The sequence below is a fragment of the Palaemon carinicauda genome, chromosome 19 (assembly GCF_036898095.1).
Source record: "Palaemon carinicauda isolate YSFRI2023 chromosome 19, ASM3689809v2, whole genome shotgun sequence".
In the NCBI taxonomy this organism is placed as follows: Eukaryota; Metazoa; Arthropoda; class Malacostraca; order Decapoda; family Palaemonidae; genus Palaemon; species Palaemon carinicauda.
In genome coordinates this window covers 72,064,495-72,090,050 of record NC_090743.1, presented here as the reverse complement: position 1 = coordinate 72,090,050, position 25,556 = coordinate 72,064,495, and the positions used below count along the sequence as shown (strand labels likewise).

Below are 25,556 nucleotides of genomic sequence, written 5' to 3'. Positions count from 1 at the left end.
TCCTTTTCTTTTTATCACCTTCCCATCTCTTGGGGAATCACCAGGGTCATCAGCACAGGTGGCTTCACCAATCTACAGGTAAAACCATTTCCCTTGTGTTATCTAGTATAGAAATAATACTCTTTGCATCCCCAATTCCTCTAGCAAGGGGGAATTGGGTAATTTCTATGGTACTCTCAAAGATTTCTATAACTCGCAGAACTTTTGTCTAGACCAGTCACATTTCTAATATCACAAGCGCACAGCTTGTGGAGGCTGCAAGTTATGCAAGGCACAATATTTTAGCAAGGTGCAAGGATGCCTAGCAGTTACAATCTGATATCATACGGAAAAAATGCCAGGTCAATGCCAAAAGCCAGTTGGAACGGACTTCTATCCTCATAAGGGTTAAATCATCCCTAAAAGTAGCGTTGGTTTGTATAGAGTGACAGAACAAATGACAAATTTAAAAGTTCTGTACCGTAATTTGTATTTTTCTTAACGATACTAACTGGAGCTATTTATACAGATTGGCCCGCTAGCACTTATCCCCTCCAAGAAGTCCTGCCTGCAAGCAAAGTGGGTGCTCAGCCCAGGTGTGTGAGTGAGTGGGGTAGCCTGCTACCCACCACTCCTACCATTAACTAGCGGTTGGGGTGGTTATCCCTCACTAAAAGGCTTATGGCTCGTCTTCCAGCTTCGCCAAAAGTAATATAAATAGCTCCAGGTTTGTATTGTTAAGAAAAATACAACTTACCTCCAAATTTGTCATATTTTACTTGTGCTATACAGTATACCCAGAATGTTTTTGTGCAAGTGAAGAATAAATTCATCATCTTAAGAACTGAAAGAAAATATTTCTCTTTCTCTGATTAGCAACCTTTATTAAAAGCTAACTTTCAGTTGTTAGCTGGCATGGTTACTTAAGATACAGACCTAAAATTGTTAGTCCAGGCATTAAACAAATGCTACTTTTATTTCCTCAATTTTCCATAAAATTTGTATGTTTTTAGTGTTTAACTTATCAGTTCACATCCCAGTTCGTCCCCAATTTCAAGTTTGCACCGTGTAAGAACAACTGAGTTTGTCCCATGTTTTAAGTTTGCTTTGGGTATCCATCAAGTACACTCGCAAATACTATTAAACAAATTTTACCAAGTTTCATTTTTTAACTTTTGCAGATTTTGAGCTCTTGAAGAACCCATTACAATATAGACTTGTGTGGTGGAGACAACATACAGTAAACCTAGAATCCATTCCACTAGTTTAATCAATTTACCTGGGTAAACTTTTTGGATTGTATATTTAGTTTCCTATACATAGAGGTATATTTGTTTAATTTAACAGTCAAAGTGTGCCATAAACAAGGGCAAGTAATCGTGTTTGCATGCTTCAACTAGACAACTTTTGTTAACAGAAAAAGTTTTAATCTTGTATTTCCAGAAATAGGTGATCCATTTTCAGTATCTTAAATTCTCCTCACTTAGGGAAACTCTTTTCTATTTCTTTTAACTAGGTAGGGGCACTTAAAACTTGTTTGTTAATAAACCATTCTAATGTTTGTTCTACTGTATTTTCAATTTTTATCATTTGTTCTTTTGGGGTTTGTCAGCTATCTCTCTTTTGTCACTCATTCTTATTGGAGGGAGATTCATGATATTTATTAAGCCTTTTGTTAGGAATAATGAAGTTTTTGTTTTCGTAAAGCTGTTAGTTTATTAGAGGACGGCCATCTAGAGATCAAATGTATTTCACAATTTATCTATAAAATTGTTGAGTTAAATCATTTGGCTCTGTCAAATCACTATTTTTATCTTGCATTAATTATTACCTGAAATGAAAGTGTTTGTTTCATTATTTCTCCATTTAGTTCAAAACTCATTACTTTTACAGGTATCTTTCAAAAATTCAGTCAGGTGAACCGCCAGAAATATTAGTGAGGATGGCTAAGGAAATGGACTACTCGGCTTCTATGCTCTCAAAGCTAATTTTAGAACAGTATTTGAATGCTGATTGCCCTCAGATAACAGGTAAATCATGAGTTGTTTGCACTTTCCACAAAAATTAGGTTTTATATTTGGTCAAAATTAAGATGAAGTTATAAGGTCATATGACATTAACCAGAAATCATTATACAATCATTATGAAACTGTGTAACAAGTATGTCTATCCATATTTCACAGTATAAGATTAAACATTTCTTTGCAATGTTGTTACATCACCTCTTCAATTAAACAATAGTCCCTGTCAGAAAAAAAGGTTTTAAAATAACCTTATTGTAAAATAATGTCAGAATTTGGTCACAGTTAAACCTTTGAAGATTGTTTTGAATTATGGGCTGAATTTTAATGAACCCATAACTTTTTCAGCTATGAATATTAACAAAATCAAACAATTGTCAGGAATGGAACAGAAATTATTATATAAAGAAAAAATTCCAAGTGATTGATTAATATGTAAATAACTTAATAATCTTGGTGCATTTATTATTATTATTATTATTATTATTATTATTATTATTATTATTATTATTATTATTATTATTGAAATTAATTAAGCTACAACTTTAGTAGGAAAAGCAGGATGCTATAAGCCCAAGAGCTCCAATAGGGAAAATAACCTAGTCAGGAAAGGAAATAAATAAATTACAACAGAAGTAATGAACAATTAAAATAACATTAAAAGAGATCTTCTGTATATGAACTATAAATAATAACTTATGTTATCCTGTTCATTATAACAATTCAACTACCTGATTAGGAAGATCATTCCACAACTTGGTCACAGCTGGAATAAAACTTCTAGAATACTGTGCTTTGAAGTATTGAACCTTGAGATGGAGAGGGCATGACTATTAGAATTACCCGTTAACTGCATACCTAGTATTTACAAACAGAATGGTACTGTCCTGGAAGATTTGATTGCAAAGGATGGTCAGAAATATGAAAAATCTTATGCAACATGCATAACGAACTAACTAAACGGCGGTGCCAGAGATTAAATATCTATTATTATTTTTACTATTATTATTATTATTGTTGTTGTTATTAGACTCTTGAAAGGGCTGCCGGATTGAAGGGAGCCTCTGGGGTCGTAGGTTTCAGGCTGGGCTTCGCTCTTGACCCAAGAGAGAAAGAAGCAGCTGCGGCTGACTCTTTGGGGACTCTGGAAGATGAAGTCTCAACTGATTTGGTGATTTGGAAGACCTGTGAGTCTTTGATAGGGGCTGGCGGGTAGCTTTAACTTTAGGGACAACAGGACATGGCCTGACATCAGCCACGTGCTTCCCTGAAAACCCCTAAAAGGAAGAGACACAGGGTCTCTTTGCCCTGACACTCCGGGCGAACCCGCCGACCCAGATCTAAAGAGTCGCCAAGGTAGAAGTCTTGGAAGACTGCGAGCTCTGAAAGAGGGTATATCGTTACTAATAAACAAGGTGACTTCGTTGCGAATGTAAAATAAATAGGTCAAGAATAAATGTTTAAATCAATCAATTACAAAGGAAATAAAATGAAAATCCCAAAAGATTATCCGAAGTTAAAATTATAGATAGTAACGACAGGGGCACCTACAGAGTGTCCCATAGTATGGTAGTAACCCAAAAAGATCCGGGTGCTCCGAATTCTTAAAATAGACCGGTATGAAACCGGGACAAAAGGCTATGAACAAAATTTCGGACCGGTATAGTAACCGGGGAAAAAACTTTTCATAAATTAACTGACATGTTAATATAATTCCGTAAAAAGTGAAGATTATCAATGAAATAATATTGTCATAGCGAGAAATATACTATCCCGTCGCTACCGGGGAAGTATAGAATAACATAAAGATACATAAGTATCCCATAGTAGGTCAATAACCTAAAAAGATCCGGATGCTCCGAATTCGTAAATTAGACCGATATGAAACTGGGACAAAAGGCTATGAACAAAATTTCGGACCGGTATAGTAACTGGGGAAGAACTTATCATAAATTAACTGACTTTGTTAAAACAATTCCGTGATAAGTTAAGATTATCAATGAAATAATATTGTCATAGCGAGAAATATACTATCCCGTCGCTACTTGGGAAGTATAGAATAAAATAAAGATACATGAGTATCCCATAATAGGTTAGTAACCTAAAAAGATCCGGGTGTTCCGAATTCTTAAAATAGACCGATATGAAACCGGGACAAAAGGCTATGAACAAACTCTAGGACCGGTTTAGTAACCGGGGAAAAACTTATCATAAATAAACTGACATTGTTAAAACAATTCCGTAATAAGTTAAGGTTATCAATGAAATAATATTGTCATAGCTTGAAATACACTATCCCGTCGCTACTGGGGAAGTATAGAATAAAAGACAGATACATGAGTATCCCATAATAGGTTAGTAACCTAAAAAGATCCGGGTGCTCCGGACTCTTAAAATAGACCGATATGAAACCGGGACAAAAGGCTATGAACAAAATTTCGGACCGGTAGAGTAACCGGGGGAAAATTTATCAAAACTTAACTGACATTGTTGAAAGAATTCCGAAATAAGTTAAGATTATCAATGAAATAATATTGTCATAGCGAGGAATATACTAACCCGTCACTACCGGGGAGGTATATAGTAAAAAAGGGTTTATAATAACATGCTACCTTATAATAACATGTTCCCTGTTAAACAATTCCGTAATTAGATATGATCATTCAATGAAATAATAGTCATAGTAGGAGATATACTATCCCGTCGTTACCGGGGAAGTAGAGGATAAAAATGTTATAATAACATGCTACCTGTTGGCTCCGGGGAGACAACTATGAGAGACCTGGGGATCGTAACATGCCTACCGTGGTAGGGGGAGTCGAAAGGGGAGGGAGGAAGGGGTTCAATGACTCCCCGCCAGCCACAAGAACCCAAACGAACACCGACAATAAATAATATAACAACAAATATCTGCTCTTCTGTGATACCCCACGTACAAAATTTCTACTTATAGTAGAAACTAAAATAATACAGTACATAACGAAACATAACCAATACACAACCGAGTTCCCCCCGCCGACCGATGGCCAATCAGAGCGGCGGGGAAAAAAGGCTACGACAAGGCATGAGAATGAATGTACTAGACTGAAACCCCGGTGGATGTTCTCGGTACCAACTAGTGAGTCATAAGGTATCCCAGGAAGGGATGGTGTGAGGGGGGGGGGGAGGTGGTGGCAAGGCTGAGGTACGAGAGGACTCGATCCCGCCGTAATGCCAAACCGCTTACACAACGTGACAGACGAGAGGAATCCCTGAATTGGGGATAATGGGGGGGGGGGGGGAAGGAGGCAACGAGAACTAACCAATGAGGGGGCAGGAGGCAATCACGTGGACATGAGGGAGGACAGGAGTACCAACCTGACCGATGGAACCACGTAAGTAAAACGGAATGATTATAAACGGAATGAGCAATAAAATAGTGTAAAATAATGTACAATAATGTTAAATGATGTAACACATTGAACTGGTTCATTGGCATGCGTAACTTAAAAATAAAATTAGTAAGAGAAAGACGCAAGGGAATGGCATGGGGATAATAGCTGGTAGCCCTCCAGAGCGGGTGGAGTCGCGCTGGACAGGGATACCAACATAACTTCTACCTCGGGTGGATGCCAAACGGTAGGAAACAAATAAAATAACAACTGCCCCGCGAGAGTCCCACTCAAACTAAGCGATAACTAAACTAGATGGTAATCACAATAATTATTAATAAGATCAATATATAATATCAATAATATAATAATATAAACCTTAATGCGGTAGTGAAACCAACTAGACCGTGCCCGAAGGCAGGCTTGCCAACCGAGTTCAAAACTATGAAACGTAGTATACCATCAAAACATCAAAATAATATCCAAAGCACAATGATGAGGTGTAATCGGTGAGAAAAACCTCCAAAATAAGGTTCGAAACGAAAAACAATCAGTATGGAAAACCAATTGTAATACGTTAAGAACGAGCGAAGGCGGTAGCAAGCCAGCCAGGGAGCTGCAAGCGGACTGACAAAAGGATAAAATAAAACCTCGAAAAAATTAAAATTAATGGCAATGCTACCCCCAAAAGCTCAAAACTCAGAACTGGTACTTAACTTAGATGGGGAGACCAGGGAATCCGCCATCTGCACAAAGAAATGAGATATGAACGAAAACACCGAAGAGAAAAATTTGCAAATGTTGATAAAAATATGTGCTATAAAGGAGTGTCGTCACTGGCGTGGGTGGTAGTAGTGTTGATCGGCACCTCGCTGTGGTGGGGATTTTGAAGAGGAGATATCTAAATGATGCGAGCCTCTGGTTGTGAATTATCACGCCCCAGTATTATATCGACACCTTATATAGGTGAGCGAGCTGGGTTCAACCTGGCATTCCTATGCAATTTTTTCTCTGGTAATATATAGCAGTTATATACCTTAGAAATGGTGCTAAAGGAGCATTTCACTGGGCGGCACAGCTCGGAGCCCAGAAATAGATTTTTCCTTCGTCAAAATCCCTTTATTATTATTATTATTATTATCATTATTATTATTATTATTATTATTTCTGGGCTCAACCTGTGTCGCTCCATGAAATGCTCCTTATAGCACCATTTCTAAGGTATAAAGACTGCTAGATATACCAGAGAAAAAGTTGCATGGAATGCCAGGAATATACCCAGCTCGCTCACCCTTATAGGGTGTCGGTATAGTAACTGGGGCGTGTTAGAACAAAAGCCAGAAGCTATAAGCCCAAGGGCTCCAGCATGTAAAATTAGCTCACTGAGGAAAGCAAATAAGGAAATAAATAAACTACAACATATGAGAGGTAATGAACAATTAAAATAAAACAAGTTCCGACACTAAATACAAACCCTTTGCTATTTATAGGGATTATCTTTCGACAAAACTGGAAGACTAGCCATATATCCAACCTCCACCACCCTTCACTAAGCTCCCCCTGGCTTAGTGAAGGGTAACAGAGGTTGCCGGCTACCCATCTCACTCACACACCAGTGTGTCTTAACTCACTTTTTCTTCTGGCTTTGCTGAGAATGGACGTCTCTGCTCTCTGCCTTTCAAATAGACTTGCTATTCTACTAAGTTTCTGATCTTTTTCTCTTTTCAGGTGTGCTTGTTTCTCCTTCCTGCCATCCATAATGTGGACTTGGCCAGGGCCTGAAGGACGCTCATGCGGTACCTTTATGTCCTCGGCCGAGACCGACCCCCATTTGCTGCGTCCAGCCTGCAGAAGACGACGGTGGAACCTGGATAGCACCTGTCCTCTCCAGCTCGTCGATCGCCAGCATGCCGCTCGCCAACGCATCACTCGCCGACAGGCCTCTTGCCTGCTCGTCGGACTCCTTCCCGCAGATGTCCTAAGCGTGATCGCTACTCACCAGTGCGCCATTCTCAATCTCCTGTGTGGGATTGTCACATGTCCTCCGCATGATCTTCATACTTCCGCACCCAATTATCACTTTCGTGCACCATCGCCACGCTCCCACGAGTGATCCTAGTTCTCCACCTTGACAGCCCCAAGAAAAGCTTTGCAGACCATCAGCGGCCGTTTCAGAGTAGCCTAAGCATCGCCCTGACTTGCCAACAAGAGTCAATCGCCCAGTTCCTTTCCCTCTCTTGGGGAACAGCACCCATGGGTCCTCTGCAATCTGATCTCACCTATCTGCTGGTAATAACTACTGTATTTCCTTTGTGTAACCTAGTATGGAAATAATACTTGTTACATCCCCGTACTCCTCGCAGGGTGGGTATTGGGTAACATCTATGTTTGATACTAGAGATTCGTTTTTATCTCGGAGAAATTTTACATAGGCAGTCACATTGCTAGTATCACAAGCACATAGGTCGCTCAGACTGCTATCCGTGCATTGCATGAAAGTTTTAGCGAGATGTCAAGGTTTCTCTCAGTTACGTGCCAAGCCTGTACTGGAAAACCATGGGTCAAATGCTAAGCAAGTTAATTTGGAATTCTACCATCCTAATGGGTGAATCATCCCTATAAGTAGCGAAGGGTTTGTATCTAGTGACGGAACAAATGACAAATTTGGAAGTAATTTGTATTTTTCCCAATGGTACAAACCTGTAGCTGTTTATACATTTTGTCCTGCCATCACCTGTCCCCCTAGAAAGTCCTCCCTGTAATCAAAAGTGAGTCAGACACGCTGGTTTGTGAGTGAGAGGGATAGCCAGCAACCTCCATTACCCCTGACTACCCCCTTCCCCCTAACTATTGGGTTGGTAGTTCCACTTCGCTTGAAGGTCTTTAGGGCTAGTCTTCCAGCTTTGCTGAAAGATACCTATAAATAGCTACAGGTTTGTATCGTTAGGAAAAATACAAATTACTTCCAAATTTGTCATATTTTATGAACAGTAATAACATTGAAACAGACCTTTCATATATAAACTGTAAAAAGAGACTTAGTCTACATTATCATCATAAAAATATTTGCGGCAAGTTTGAGGTTTTGAGTACTACCAATTCAACTACCCAATGATGAAGATCATTCCACAACTTGGTCAAAGTTTGAATAAAGCTTCTGGAATGTGTGTAGAGAAGGCGTGATTATTATAATTAACAGCATACCTAGAATTACGAACAGGAGGGTACTGTCTTGGAAGATCTGAATGTAAAGTATGGTTAGAATTATGAAAAATCTTTTGCAACATGCATAACAAACTAATTGAGATACAGTGCCAGAGATTAATATCTAGATCAGGAATAAGAAATTTAATAAACCGTAAGTTTCTGTCCAAGAAATTAAGATGAAAATCAGCAGCTGAAGACCAGACAGAAGAACAATACTCGAAACAAGGTAGAATGAAAGAATTAAAACACTTCTTCAGAATAGATTGATCACCAAAAACCTTAAAGGACTTTCTAAATAAGTCAATTTTTTTTTGCAATTGAAGAAGACACAGATCTAATGTGTTTCTCAAAAGTAAATTTGCTGTCAAGAATCACCCTAGAATTTTAAGTCATACAAGGTCAAAGAAACATAATCAATTCTGAGATCCAGATGTTGAGGAGCCACTGTCCTTGACCTACATATAATCACACTTTGAGTTTTGTTAGGATTCAACTTATTATCCCATAATTAGCACCATGCCCTAATATTAGCTAGATCTCTATTAAGGGATTCAGCAACCCCAGATCTACATTCAGGAGATGGAATTGATGTAAAGAGAGTAGCATCATCTGCATATGCAACAAGCATGTTTTCTATGCCAAACCTCATGTCATGTATATATAGTATGAAAAGTAATGGGCCAAGAACACTACCCTGTGGAACACCAGATATCACATTCCTATACTCACTATGGTGCCCATCAACAACAACTCTTTGTGATCTATTACTAAAAAAATTCAATAATACCAAGAAACGACCCACCCACTCCCAACTGTTTGAGTTTGAAAACAAGGGCCTCATGATTAACACGATCAAAGGCAGCACTAAAATGAAGGCCAATCATACAAACTTCCTGACCACAATCAAGGGATTTCTGTACAGCATTGGAGATTGTAAGAAGGGCATCACATGCTCCAAGGCCTTTACGAAAACCAAATTGCAAATTAGGGAACAGATGATTACCTTCAGCAAACCTATTGAGACGTTTTGCTGGAAAATGTTAAAAAACTGTAGATAATATGGGAGTTATGGAAATTGGGCGGTAATCAGTTGGACTTGAGCTACCACAAACACATATACGTAGTGGAGTAACATTACCAATTCTCCAACAAGTGCTGAAAGCTCCTCTTCTTGCTAACTTGCAAAAAATAGCAGATAAATTTGGAGCTAAGAAATCTGCAGTCTTTATAAAAAACAAAGGAAAACTACCATTTAGGTCAACACTTCCATAACCATCAAGGTCCATCAACAGAGCTTTAATTTCACGAGATCGAAAAACTAAACTAGTTAGTTCCCCTCAGAAAAACAGGAATGAGGAATTTTGAGTTTCTCATCACTCTGGTTACTGTCAAACATATCAGCCAAAATGCTTGTCTTTTCCTTTTGGACAGTGAGTGACAAAGTCATCTGGTTTTAGTAAAGGAGGAATAGTTACGTCTACACCAAAGAGTGCAAATTTAAGGGTAGCTCACTACTAATGTTCTTGGGTTTTACCAGAAAGGGTTTCTTTTATGATTAAATTGTATTCCTTTTCAGTTGAAGCATAAAATCTGAGCAAAAGCTCTTATCTGAGTATAGTTATTCCAATTCAAATCTGATCTGTAACTCTTCCAAAGATGATAGGCCTTCTGCTTCTCCAAATAAGCACATCTACAATCATCATTGAACCAGGGTTTGTCTTTCACTTGGTACTTTAGCACACGAGAAGGGATACGCCTATCATAACCAGATTATCATTCAAAAGAACAACAGGCTCAACGCTACTGTATTATACAATTGTGACTAATTAAAATTCAAAAAGTCATTCAAAAGGCCATGCCAGTCTGCTTGAGATTTTACATAAATCTTTTGTCATCAGGGGCAAGCTGCTTAGTCTTCACTACTAATGAAATCAAGGTATGATCAGATGTCCAACGGAAGAACCAACCTTACTTGTTATAATGCCAAAGCAGTTAGTATACTAGGTCCAAGCAGTTACCAGACCTGTGAGTAGCTTCACTTATGATTTGCTCACAGCCTGATTCAGAGGCAAGTCCAAAGCTCTCAACGCATGGAGATCAATAGGAGAATGGAATTTAACCACTCCTTAAGGTGAGCATTGAAGTCGCCAACAAAAACAAAAGGCCTTTCTTTCATCTTTTTATATCTTACCCATAACGGTAAGGCCCTGCTGCTTCCCCTGGTGCTTTAGATGACCGCGGAGGTAGCAGCAGTAGGGGATTCAGCATTATGAAGCTTCATCTGTGGTGGATAATGTGGGAGGTTGGGCTGTGGCACCCTAGCAGTACCAGCTGAACTCGGTTGAGTCCCTGGTTAGGCTGGAGGAACGTACAGTAGAGAGTAGAGGTCCCCTTTTTTGTTTTTGTTTCATTTGTTGATGTCGGCTACCCCCCAAAATTGGGGGAAGTGCCTTTGGTATATGTATGTATGTATGTAAAATGGTAAGAAGACAATTGAAGATAGAATCATCCATGTCTGGATTCCGGTAGATGGAACAAATAGAAGTTGTTATGCCTGCCACAAACTTTTATTACCTGAATCTCATGACATCTACAATTTTAGCAGGGTATATGTGATGCAGGGTACATGTACTTAGTTTTAATGTACACTACCATACCCCTTGTCCTAGAAATGGCATCCCACTTCAAAATTATTGGCGGCTTAATATCAACAATAAGGACCACACATGAGTGCCTCGTTTGAAAAATCAATGTTTCTGAGCATATTAAGGAGTATAATTATCAAATAGAATTTGAAATAGCTTAATAAGCATGTAAAGGATACAAGCCAGTGAAACTTAGCAACACACAGGAAATGTGTCCTTATGAAAAGGGCAGCTAATGTAGTGATATTCTGCATTTCATGACGAAAACTCGGCTTATCCTAAATTGGCTGGGCTTATATATTTTATGATTGGTGTACAGTAGGAGCATTAGGCAATGCAAATGGGAATTTTTAGTTATTACTTAATTGATGAATTACTTTTTGTCAAAAAAACATTTGTATAAAAATCAAATTTATTGTATATATCATCTTATTGTTTAATCACTTTTCCTCTGTATTTTTAATGAAATGAGAATTTTTAAATATTTAACTTAGCCGGTGAATATATAATAGCTGCAACTCTGTTGCTCGACAGACACATACATAAAAAACTCGCGAGCGATCGCTATGCAGGTTGCGGGTGTGCCCACCAGCGCCAACTGTCGGCCAGATACCACTCTCGTATGTAAACAAAACCTTCAATTTCTTCTCTGTCGACGTGTCGACAAGACGTACTTTTACTCGCTGTTGAACCTGGAGTTTTTCCCATCATTTTTGGTGAAGTACTTTAATTTGGTTTGAGCTTTCGCAGTACAGGTGTTTTTCTTAAAATAAATCCTCGAACTCGTTTTTGGATAGATTTAATTTTTGATGACAAAGAGAGTATGGACTTTCTTTGACTTTTAAATGGCCGACCCTTCCCTTAGACGGAAGTGTGTTTAGGCTTTTAGCAATTATCTTATCACGTTATAAATTAATTATAGATTTTCCTCTATATATTTTATATCTCACCGCCTTTATTAGGCCTCTTCGATTAACTTTCCATTTATAATAAACATAAAAATAAATTTTAATGATTTGTTTATATGCGACCTTTCCTGAGAGTAGGCGGTCCTAACTTGGAAACCGAAGTTAAACAACGTTGAGCCCTTTCAATCGTAAATAGCTTTTAAAGAGCTAATGATTTAAAACTTTTTAAATGAATATTTTTTAATAGATATTTTATGAAAGATTTTCTTTGAATAGTCTTCGTACTGTTTCAAAGATGAACTAACGTTTAGTTTATTTATGCTACGCAGTTTGCGCTCTATCGTTACGATAGAGAGAGAGAGTATCACGGTTTCACTTTGCAGAAAGAGTAAATCGATTCTGACGTTTTGTTCATTCTTCTTTCAAAGCTTATATGTTTTAAATTCTATTTTAAAGGAACTTTTTAATTGAAAAACCTTTCAGTTTTTTCCTTTGGTCAAATAACATGTTTTTTTGACGAAACGTAAGTGGGCTCTTCTCTTAGGTGCGAAATCAAGAGAGAGAGAGAGAGAAAGATAGAGACGGAGGGAGAGAGAGGAGAGAAAACGTTCCGTTCAAGCGGGTAACGTTGTTCTCGAGTCTCTCTCGTCCCTAGTCTCTATACGGGGAGAAAGGATAAAACGTTTTTAGTTTTTTATTCTCGTCCCCAGGCAATGTACGGTGAGAGATTGAAAACGTAGTTTTGAATGAACTAGTGTTTAGTCTCTTCCCCAGCCACTGAATTTTTTATCTTAAAAGATGTTTACTGTTTTTTGCTGGTATTAATGTGCTTGCATTATACGACTGATTTCGCAATTACTACCTTTTGATGAGGGTAGAATTGCGTGCTTCAGGTAGAAATCAGTAAAAGTTTCGATTTCAGTGAAATAAGTGCAAAACAGAAAATCGTAGTGATAAAGTGATATTGCGCAAAGTGTTATCAGTGTTGCGACCGAGGGTTCGTCTGTTCGTGCCTGTCGTTCGCCTAGTCCGGGACCTCTTGCAAGCTCCCAAGCCCAGGGGAGAAGTAATGTCGTACGACTTATGGGTTCGAGAGGCCTTGATCAGCGAACAGACGTTCCCTCTATGGTATCGGGTGTATCTTACCAAGATCACCCCTACCATAAGGGGAGAGAGACGATTTTCTCCTCGTCATCCGAAGGCTTTTCGCATAAGAAACCTGAAACAAGGTTTCGAGGCCCTTAAGCGAAAGTCAGTCCTTTCAGGACAGGTCCAGCGTCCTGGTTGTAGCCATTAGGACGGCTCTGACCCTATGCAGTCATCGGAAGACTGCTCGCCGCCTAACAAAAGTGTAACACAGACTCCGAGAGTCTTTTTGTTGGCAAGGTTTTGCGGTCACAGACGTTACCCTCGTCTCTTACCGCAGCCATTTCCGTTGATCCTAAATGGGTTGTACGGCAAGACATGCAGAATAAGCTTGCCTCCCTTATGGAAGACTATTCTGCCGATAAGTCCGTTGAGCCTAGCCGTTTATCTCATCGAGATCCTGGCTTTCAGCCACCCTAACGTTCCTTTGTGCGTCCTGTTGACGTTGGCGTAGCTAAGTCACGTCAGTCAGGTTGTTTAGAACCACACTCGATGCGGTCTCGTGTGGATTTTCAGCCACATTTGGACGTTAGGCCACTTGCTGATGCTCCTGTTGACGTTCAGGACGTTCGCTAACAATCGGAGTTGACTTGTTTTGACGCTGACCGCCAACCTCCGCATTCTAGAGTTGTTTTGACTGCTCAGTCTAGGCGGTCAAAGCAGTCTCGAGTGGACGCTGTGCGTCCTCACGCACCTGTTGTTGTTGACAGTTCACAGACTGTCAAGCAGTTACATGACGTTGTGTCCTGGTCTCTCGCACCTGTTGTTGTTGACAGTTCACAGACTGTCAAGCAGTTACATGAGGTTGCGTCCTGGTCCGCTACTAATGCATCAGTGCGTGTGGACTCTGCTTGTAAAGCATTGCCACCACGGTAGGTCTCTCCCTTGCTTGAGACTCAGCTATTATCGGACAAGGTTCCTTCAGATGAGGAAGTTGCTGTTCCCCCTCCTACTGATATTCCCTTGAGGACTCTGTCAGACGGAGAGGGGCCTAAAGCTGCTTAGCCCTCTATGGACTTTAAATAAATCATGCTGATTTTTAAGGATCTTTGTCCGGATCTTTTTGTAACTGCTGCTCCTCGTTCGCCTAAACGTCAGAGCTTACACTATGCCTAGCTACTTCTAAGCCGTTGTTTTATAAGCTAGTGCTCTCTCGCTCTCCTAGAGAGCTTTACGTTTGCTAGGCAACTGGTTTATCACCAGGAGGAGTTTGGGGGATACAGCCTTTGCTTTCCCTTCTTTTAAACTGGCTTGTAGAGCGAGAGTCTGATATGACACGAGAGAAGTTCTCGGCTTGGGAGTTCCTGCCTCTGCCCAGATAGACTTCTCAAACCTCATAGACTCTCCCTGGCGCCTGGCCATGAGACGCTCCAAGATTTTACAGGTCAACTTCACAGCTGTTTTCGAGCCTTTGAAGTTTTGCTGTACAATTATGTCATGCATAAACAAGGCTTTCAGGGATGGCTCCAATGATCTGACAGCCACGTTCTCTGCAGGAACAAGTCCCTCAGGGATGGCTCCATGATTTGGCAGCCATGTTCACTGCAGGAGTACGTAAGAGGCAAGTGCGCTCAATGTGTTCATTGTCAAGACAAACTTCACGATGAAGTCTTCCAGGCTGTCTTGACAGTATTTATGGAAGGCGACTGGATGGTCTCTCTCGACCTTCAGGAGGCATACTTCCACATTCCTATACACCCGGATTCCCAACCGTTTCTGAGGTTTGTTTACAGGAATGTGGGGTACCAGTTTCGAGCTATCGGGGATCCGAGCCTCCCTGTACTTGGACGACTGGCTTCTCAGAGCATCGTCCAGCCTTCACTGTCTGCAGGATCTACATTGGACGTTGAGTCTGGCCAGGGAGTTGGGACTTGTGGTCAACCTAAAAGTCCCAACTGATCCCATCCCAGATTATTCTATTTTTGGGAATGGAGATTCGCAGTCAAGCCCTGCTCGAAGTCCAACTAATGCTGAAAAGAAAACGTTTATTCAGTCAGGAGTTGGAACAGTCTCGTAGGGACTGTCTCATCCCTGGAGCAGTTTGTCTCACTAGGGAGACTACCCCTTCTGCCTCTCCGGTTCCATCTAGCCTCTCACTGGAACTAGGACAAGACATTAGAGACGGTATCATTCCCAGTCTCCGAACCAATAAAGGCATGCCTGAAATGGTGGGACAGCAATATCAGTCTGAGAGAGGGACTATCCCTAGCAGTCAAGAACCCAAACCACGTGTTGTCCTCAGACGCGTCGGGTTTGGGTTGGGTGCAACCCTGGATGGTCGGGAATGCGCTGGTCTGTGGACCTCAAGTCAGAAGAGCATGCACATCAACGGCAAGGAGCTATTAGCAGTCCACTTGGCCTTGATGATATTAGGAAGCGTCTTCGAAACTAAGTGGTAGAGGTCAACTCAGACACCACCACAACTTTGGCGTACATCTCCAAGCAAGGAGGCACACTCCTTCACGCTGCTCGAGATCGCAAGGGACCTTCTCTTATGGTCTAGAATTCGAGGCATCTCTCTGTTGACGAGATTCATCCAGGGGGACTTGAACGTCTTGGCAGACTGTCTCAGTCGGAGGGGTCAGGTGATACCCACGGAATGGACCCTCCACAAGGACGTGGGCAAGAGTCTTTGGGCTTCTTGGGGTCAACCAACCATAGACCTCTTTGCCTCCTCGTTGACCAAAAGGTTACCAATCTTTTGCTCTCCAGTCCTAGATACAGAAGCAATCTACATAGACGCGTTTCTACTGGATTGGTCTTTTATGGACTTATATGCATTCCCACCATTCAAGATAGTCAACAAGGTACTGCAGAAGTTCGCCTCTCACGGAGGGACAAGGTTGACGTTGGTTGCTACCCTCTGGCCCGCGAGAGAGTGGTTCACCGAGGTACTTCAATGGCTGGTAGACTTTCCAAGAAGTCTTCCTCTAAGGGTAGATCTGTTACGTCAGCCCCACGTAAAGAATGTCCATCAAAGCCTCCCCGCTCTTCGTCTGACTTCCTTCACACTATCGAAAGACTCTCAAGAGCTAGAGGTTTTTTCGAAGGAGGCAGTCAGTGCGATTGCAAGAGCTAGGAGAGCTTCTACCATTAGAGTATACCAGTCGAAGTGGGAAGTCTTTCGAGACTGGTGCAAGTCAGCATCTGTGTCCTCGTCCAGTACCTCTGTAGCCCAAATCGCAGATTTTCTTTTACATCTGAGAAAGGTTCGCTCCCTTTCAGCTCCCACGATTAAGGGCTACAGGAGCATGTTGGCTTCGGTCTTTCGGCATAGAGGCTTAGATCTTTCCAACAATAAAGATCTCCAAGATCTCCTTAAGTCTTTCGAGACCTCTAAGGAACGTCGTTTGGCAACTCCTGGATGGAACTTAGACGTGGTCCTAAGGTTCCTCATGTCAGACAGGTTTGAGCCATTACATTCAGCCTCCCTGAAGGATCTCACCCTCAAGACACTTTTCCTAGTGTGCTTGGCTTCGGCTAAAAGGGTCAGTGAACTTCATGCCTTCAGTAAGAACATCGGCTTTTCTACAGAAAAAAGCCACTTGTTCACTTCAACTTGGTTTCCTGGCCAAAAATGAACTGCCTTCTCGTCCTTGGCCTAAATCTTTTGATATTCCTTGCTTATCAGAGATCGTAGGCAACGAACTGGAAAGAGTATTATGTCCTGTTAGAGCTCTTAAGTTCGATTTAGCTCGTACTAAGTCATTACGAGGGAAATCTGAGGCATTATGGTGCTCAGTTAAGAAACCTTCATTGCCTATGTCAAAGAATTCTTTGTCATATTTTATCAGATTTTTTTAATACGAGAAGCTCATTCTCACTTGAATGAGAAAGACCGATGTTTGCTTAAGGTTAAGACGCACGAAGTTAGAGATATAGCAACCTCCGTGGCCTTCAAGCAAAATAAATCTCTGCAAAGTATTATGGACGCGACTTCTTGGAGAAACAAGTCAGTGTTCGCGTCATTTTACTTAAAAGATGTCCAGACTCTTTACGAGGACTGCTACACACTGGGTCCATTCGTTGCAGCGAGTGCAGTAGTGGGTGAGGGTTCTACCACTACACTTCCCTAATTCCAATATCCTTTTAATCTGTCTCTTGAAATGTTTTTAATATTGTTTTATGGGTTGTTCGGAAGGCTAAGAAGCCTTTCGCATCCTGATTGATTTGGCGGGTGGTCAAAGTCATTTCTTGAGAGCGCCCAGATTAGGGGTTTGATGAGGTCCTGTTGTATGGGTTGCAGCCCTTGATACTTCAGCTCCTGGGAGTCTGTCAGCATCCTAAGAGGATCGCTGGGCTCCGTGAGGAAGACAGACTTACAAGGCAGAGTAATTGTCTAAGTCAACTTCCTCACCAGGTACCTATTTATTTTGGTTTTGTTATATTGATAACTGCCAAAATGAAAAAACTCTTAGCTTATACGCTGTAAACATAATTAACTCTGGTCTCTACCCACCTCCTTGGGTGTGAATCAGCTATTATATATTCACCGGCTAAGTTAAATATTTAAAAATGATATTTTAATTATAAAATAAATTTTTGAATATACTTACCCGGTGAATATATAAATTAAATGACCCTCCCTTCCTCCCCAATAGAGACGCAGTGGGATGAGAAGAAATTGAAGGTTTTGTTTACATACGAGAGTGGTATCTGGCCGACAGTTGGCGCTGCTGGGCACACCCGCAACCTGCATAGCGATCGCTCGTGAGTTTTTTATGTATGTGTCTGTCGAGCAACAGAGTTGCAGCTATTATATATTCACCGGGTAAGTATATTCAAAAATTTATTTTATAATTAAAATATCATTTTGATTAACTGTCCTGATGAAATAACTGCTGTACTTATCTTTGAAATAATTCAATTTCTTTTCTATCTGTTAGACCTATAAAGACTAATATTTATATTCTGTAGGTGGCACACAGTAGATAAGAATTACGTATTCCATCTACTCATCCTCCGTTATTTTTGGTCTCTTCTAACTGTTGAGCTTCAAGAAAATCTTCCTCCAATTTACATAGGTTATTTCAGGAATAATTCTTTTGGCAAGGCCTATGATATTGTAGAAATGGGTCTTCAGTCTTGTTAAATTAAGTTACAGTATATTACTTTAATGCTGCATGCATAATTTTTTTCAGTTGGAAAGTCTCAAATAAATCGATTGCTGCGTGATACTACGTTGATTGAGGACAGAGATCTCAGCTTTGAAGTTTATTTGGTAAGCAGTTTTTGCTCTTGTTTTATGTTACTTGAAATAAATTGAAAATAAATTGATAGAATTAATATAAAATTCATAATTAAAGTTTCAATTAGAAAAGGCGATACATTATAGGGGACTATAGTAATCTACAGTACAGTAGTAGTATTAGTCAAGGAAATTAGATTTGGGGATTTCTAAATATACTGAAGTACTTTAATACTATTTTTCTCCTTACTCTGTAACATTAGATATAGTTGTACTTTTGAAATGGAAGTATGGAACTCATCGAATGAATCTCCTTTAATTCTTAAAATATAGATTGTTTTAATTTGTAAGCTTGCTTCCAGAATGAATTAAACTTGAAAACCAAGGTACCACTGTACTTGCCTATTAATGTACAGTAGATATCTGGTTTATATAAAAGGATAGCAAGTTGTAGGTAGTTTTATGCATTTAATACATGCATTGGGAACTTCAGTCCCTTTATAATTGAAAATTTGACCCACGTCAAAATCAACTTTCGTCGGCTATCTTGTAACCAATAAAAGATGTTGGGGTGTTACTATATATTATGTTCTGGAATTATTGTTATTTATGAAATATTCGGCCTCCAGTCCCTTGTCACTTGTGGGTAGGGATAGCAGAGAACAACTGCTTATACCTGATCACATTACTCTACAGTACTTTAATTTATATAACTGCTTTAACTATAAATTGGCTTGACTGTCTTTTACCAGAGCTCTTCCTATCATGCACATTTTGGATAGATTTTCGGAAGAAATCCTCCGGCATTAAATACGCTTTTGGTAGCTCTTAAGACATAAAAGAGGACTGAATGGTACATGCCCTCATCCTCTTAATCGCAATAGTTACCATAGTTGAGCAAGGTGAAAGGCTATAACCAAACTTTGAACCTATTGTCAAATCTCATTTCAACAGATAGATGACAAATTGTCAGCACTAAAGCCACTAGAATCATTGTGTACATCAGACTGATAGCATTAAAGTAAATAGGAGTACATATTACTGTATGTTTATTAGTCTGATAAAATTAAGATACTATATATCAAACAGATTGCTCCAAAGGAATTAGTATCTTGTTTACCAGACTGAGAACGTGGCACTAGAAGCATTGTGTATATCAGACCAAGGGCACCAACAGCATGTCGTAGGATTTCTGTGTTTGCTAGCCTGATAACACTAGATGTATATCAGACTGATAGCACCAAAGGGACTAGTAATATTGTGTATATCAGACAGATGACATTTGGCATATATCAGACTGATAACACTATGCATACAATATCAGACTGATAACACTATGCATACAATATCAGACTGATAACACCAAAGGGACTAAGAGTATTTTGTATATCAGACTGATGACACTACGTACTAGAAGTATTACATATTTCATAGCCTCGTATAGAGTCCCTGACCTAAGCTCAGGGCCATGAAATTCAAATATATTTCAATAACTCATTTGAAATTCAAATATATTTCAATAACTCATTTGAAATTCAAATATATTTCAATAACTCATTTTAAATTCAAATATATTTCAATAACTCATTTGAAATTCATGGGATACGGTACTGTATTCCTTTGTATAGCACGTGTTTCACACGCTTGTACACTGTAATAGTATTTTTTTTTAATGTATATCTCGCTCTTCATCTCACTGTTAACACAGAAGCTGGACAGAATGCTGAAAGCATTAAACCTGGTAACCACAAGCCCGAAGCCGAAATCTTGACACGCCTGGTTACCGAGATATTGTATGCAAAATCTTGACAACCATAATCCCTATAATTCATTTTCTTCCTAACCGGCAGGGTTCAGCAGTCAAACCGAGTGCCATTAGCGCACTTGACATCATGGGCAGCTATGTTCGACTTTTACCATTGCCTTGATCTTACCCATGGCCAATATCAATGTATTTCAATATATTTAGAGAGAGAGAGAGAGAGAGAGAGAGAGAGAGAGAGAGAGAGAGAGAGAGAGAGAGTGTGTGTGTGTGTGTGTGTGTGTGTGTGTGTGTGTGTGTGTGTGTGTGTGTGTGTGTGTGTGTGTGTGTTTCATTTACAAGGATTTTGGATGTCTCAAAGACTTTTTAGTCCATCTGCAGAGACTCCATTTGCTCTTTGGTAGAGCAATTTAGTTTAAGCATTTAGAGAGTTCTTATGGTCTTGTCTAACTTATTCCTGAACTTGTTTACCATGTTACTGTTTACTACATCTGGTGGAAGTCAATTTCAAGCATTGGCTATTTTTTATGTAAAGAAATTACCAGTTTGGATCCATTGCCTCTGGACTGATTTGTGCTAAGCATGAATAGATTGTTGTAATCTTTACTTGTTATTCCTTTGAGAATTTTGAATACCTCTATTAACTATCCCTTAGTCATGAAGTTTGTAGATAAAATAATTTTAAATGTTCCATCCTCTGTCTACTGTATATGCTAATTGCCTTAGTTTTGGGACTAGTTTGGTGGCCCTAGCTTGTACTGCTTCCAGTCTATCTATATCCTTCTGAATACTTGAAGCCCAGAATTAGAGCCCCATCACTGCTGACACCGAGTTGAGTTTTTCCTCCCTGAGGTCCCGTAACAACTCCGCTACCACTTGCATATAGGCACTGAGTGGAGAGTTTCCCTGTCCACGACACCAGCCACAAAAGATGTACCATTTCGCCTGATACACTGCAGACGTCAACTCTCGGAGGTATCCTGCCATGCGACTAGCAACTGGCTTCAAAAAGCCTCTCTTTGCGAGTAGTTGCTGGTTAAACTCCAGGTGTGAAGACGTAGTGATGGTATCGCTTGGTGGAATATATTCACATGTGGCTGGCTGAGCAGCGGGGAAATGGAGGGAGCTCTTTTGGTGCATCTGTGATTAAATGCAGAATGTCCAGAAACCATTCTACATGTTTCCACAGCAGAGCTATTAGGGACATTGCTAGATTTTGCAATGCCCTTATTGTTTTCAATAGCCTCCTTACTAAGCAGAAGGGGGGAATGCATAGACGTCCATCCTGTCCCACATGTGTTGAAAAGCATCCTGCCAGAACGGTTTTGGGTCTGGTACTGGAGAGCAGTGTACACAGTAAGTTTCCGGTTGAGACACTTCGCGAACAGGTCGATTATGGGCAAACCCCACAAAGTCATGACTTTGTGGCTATCTGTTAATTCAAGGACCATTCAGAGCCAACTGTCTGAGTCCTGCTCAGATTGTCCGCCAGCACGTTCTTTTTGCCCAGGATGAACCGAGTTGTAAAGGCTACTGAATTTTCTTCCATCCATCTTAGGATTTTCACAGCTAGCCGGCATAGGTGCTGTGAAATGTATCGCCTTGTTTGTTTATGTGGGACAATACTGTAGTGTTATCATTCCTCAGTACTATGTATTACCCTGAAAGGAGCCAATGGAAGTGCTTGAGGGCCAGGTAGGCTGCCCTCATTTCCAGGAGATTATGTGGCACCGCCTTTCAGATTCGGACCAAAGCCCGGATACCATCAGGTGTAACAGCTGAGCCCCCCACCATTCTTTTAATGCCTTTGTGAAGAGCAGTGAATCCAGGGGATGAGAGAAAAGATCTACTCATCTAAGGAAGTTGACGTCTAACACCATCAACACAGGTCTCTCTTTTGCTGGGGTCCCACTAGTACAAAAGAACACGGTGGATCTCTGTGCTGAGACCAGAAGGTCTTCAGCTGTTACTGTACTGTAGAGACTGAATGCGGAGACAGCTTTGGGACACTAACTTCTTGAGAGATGTTAGATGCCCCAGACGTTTTGCCGCTGGTGTGGTGGCAATTTACCTCTCAAGAGAAATCTCTGGAAAAGCTATCTCTCTGTCTCTTTATCCGATCCTTGGACGGTACTCGAGCCCCTGACGGAAAGACGTTGCCTAATGTGGAGTTAAGCAAAGGTGGAACAGTCTGAGGATGGTCTGTCTGTGAAGGGGAAGTTACCTTCCCTTTTAAAGGAACCTGCCATTCCTCTTTGCAAAGGAGAGTGTTGGCAAGGTGGCTATTGGTAAGATACGCTGGTTTGCGCACCTCTTACAGTTTGTCCTGCTGGGAGCGTATGTTCGAAAGGCGAGAGCTAGAAAAGCACACCATACTCATTTCTTACAGGTAGTTGCTACCTGTGTGTGCTTGCAAGGAGAGTGTCCACGTTCACGGAACAAAAGCTGGTAGAGAGCGCCCCCTTCTAGTTTGCCCAACTGGGAGCGTGCACTTGCAAGGTGAGAGCTGGAATTGCGCATTGATTTGTGTGGCTTCACAGTTCTCGCTGGCAACAGATCTGCCAGTGTTCGCTTTCAAGGGGACTGTGCATTGGCGAGGCGAGAGTTGATAGAGCGCACCGGCATGTGTACTTTCTCAGCTCGTCCAGGTAAGGTGTATTCTGTCTGTGGGCATCTGTCTCCCTGCGCATGCTTGCAATGGGAAACTCTCCTTAATTCCGGACAATGCTTCTTGTGTTGTGTCTTGATTGAAAGACTCGCCCAAGAGAGCACTATGTGTAGCAGAAGTGAGGCGCGCATCTTAGTGCTACCTCGTGAAGAAATCTGACATTATCTGATGTAAGGTCAGAGGAGGATGCATTCCTCTTTGACTGTGGTTCAGTCCTTGTGAAGAATCCACCTCTACCATTAAAATTAGAAATGACCTAGATCGTATGCAGCCCTCCGTCAGGCGAAAGAACTCGCCCACCCACTTCACTAGTACTCGGTGAATGGTTGCGCAAGACTGCACAAGATTTCCTTGTGAAACTAGGGTCTATGTTCACGCCCGAGTAGAATGGACCAGAGTATTTTCGTACGACCTGTCTCCCGCAGCAGATTGGTAGGTAGTGTTATTTGCTCTTACAAAAGGAGGCATTCGTTCATAGAAGGCTGCGGAGATATGGGTTGTACCAGCAACTTACCCGTGAGGAAAGTTTTTACCATCCTCGGTCACCTCAAAGTTAATTCAGTACTTTTAAGCTGCATGGTTCGACTAAAGACAGTTGTTTCCTGTCTTATTTTCACCCTGATTTTAATTTAGATTTTGATTTATACTTGTTTCCTTTTGTTAGAAATTGTTGAGGGCTGTCTCCTGTATTCATTTTATGACTGAATGGTTTGTGATGAAACAAATTGTTTATGTAACACAAAATTTAGTTGTTTTGACACTCAATATAAACCCTTTTGCTCTTTATGTAAACTACTGTGAACTTGGTATAGTGATCCAGCAATGAATAGATTCTCAACAATGATGCAGTGAAACAATTTAGACATTTCTTAATGATGTTCATTAAACTAGTACTCATCAAGTTGACTCAGTTCGTAGCATAAATTGTAGATAGCATCCTTGATGTTGAAGAAGTGGCTTTAACGTTATCTATATAAAATCCTAAGTTTTCTTGACCCTTGACCCATACACCTGGTATGGCATCTACGTGATTGAAGTTTAGCCTTCATGGTAGAGAATATTACCTTTGCATTTGCTCTTGCTAGTGTGTTACAATAATTTCATAACTACCTTTGAAACACCCTTGACAAAATATGAAGAATAAGATATAGAACCCGTAAAGAACTGTGAAATTAATTGTACCATAGGTGTGCATTCTGCTTTGTATTTTGAATATGTTTCAGGCTATTAATTAAACTTGAAATAGCTTGAACATAACTTGAAGTCATATTAGAGTACAGGTATTGTATGTTTTTCACTCGGGAATGAAATAGTTTTTTTTTCCCTTTATCTTGTCAAGTGGAAGTGTTTCCTTCCCCTGTAGATGTTCCCTTCTCAGCCACTAATTTTGTCTTTTTTTCCCTTGGTATCTTTTTTTTTCCTTTTATTTTTCCTCTACTAATAACCTGAAAATGGCTTACCTCTGAATAATATTAAGCAACTACAGTTCTAGCTAGATCCCCTTGCCCCGTATAAAATCAAAGGGTGGTTCCCAGTGCCCAGTTCTCTTGACCTGTTCCCTAGATTTTTGGGTATTCCACCGTTTTACCATTTTGTGTAGTGAACGTTTGAGTGTGGTCGGCATTCAGACACTAGGTAGTTTGCGTGCTACACCTAGCCACAGTCCGCAAACCACTACATCTTTCCCATTTGTGGGTTAGATTTTTCTCTGAGGGGCTTTCTTCACCGCTGAAGATGCCACACTTTCTCGTTCTGCGATGGCAGCCGGCGGAGTGGGTGCAAAGTCTGAAGCATGTTCCTGCACTTCTCAGGGACCACCTTTCCCGTTCGTGGGTTAGGTTTTCTCTTGAGTGGTTTTCTTCAGAGCTGACGACGACGCACTCCTTTGTTCTGCGATGGCAGCTGGCAGAGGGCATGCAAAGTCCAAAGCATGTTCCTGTTCTTGTGAAAGTTGCTGCTCTCCCCCATCACTGCCTTCATTGCCTACGCCTGCAGCAGTTCATAATTATGCTTATGACGGCGCTCTCCTTTATTCTGAGCTTACTCAGTCGACGGAGGAAGGGTAAAGTCTGAAGCTTGTTACTGTTACTCATGGTGGACACCTTTCCTGTATGCGGGTTCGTTCCTCCCCGGAGTAGTCTTCGCCACATAGAATTAAGAGAGGGTTATGGACTTGTCCATGCATTTCTCTAATCCCTCGGAGTGTGGCCCGTCGGAGCATTAAGATGTTACTCGTCCCCTACGAGCTTTACGCTTCCAGCATCCGTTAGCCTGTTCTTGTAGCTGTCTCGTCTTGCCCAGCAGACTTGTCTCGCTCAGCATGTTCATCTCACGCAGCTGACTCGTCTCGCCTAGCTGACTCGTCTCGCCTAGCTGACTCGTCTCGTCTAGCTGACCCGTCTCGCCTAGTTGACTCATCTCATCTATTAGACTCCCCTCACCCTGCCCCCTTGCCTCACCTAGTCTTACTGCAGCTCACAATTGCCCACGATTGCCCGGTAGCTTGCTATTGCCCGTCAGCACCAGTGATCACTTATCAGCTTGCAATCGCCTATCACCTCGCTTTCAGGTTCCTGGAGTTCCACCAACTGCTACCAGCACCTGACAATTCCTCTACTCTTGATTGCCCTTCTGTTCTCTACCAGCTTATGACCAGTCTTA

The 25,556-nt window shown here is 40.9% G+C and overlaps 1 protein-coding gene across 3 annotated transcripts in view; it reads left to right on the top strand.

Annotated features, from left to right (window-relative positions):
• Positions 1 to 25,556, top strand: part of LOC137658264 (CDAN1-interacting nuclease 1-like) — a 230,164-nt gene that overhangs the window by 160,384 nt on the left and 44,224 nt on the right. For all 3 annotated transcript variants that reach the window (XM_068392936.1, XM_068392937.1, XM_068392935.1), the window contains exons 4-5: positions 1,873 to 2,009; positions 18,419 to 18,498. In XM_068392936.1, coding sequence (XP_068249037.1) covers positions 1,873 to 2,009; positions 18,419 to 18,498 — 217 coding nt within the window. The remainder of the gene's footprint in view (positions 1 to 1,872; positions 2,010 to 18,418; positions 18,499 to 25,556) is intronic.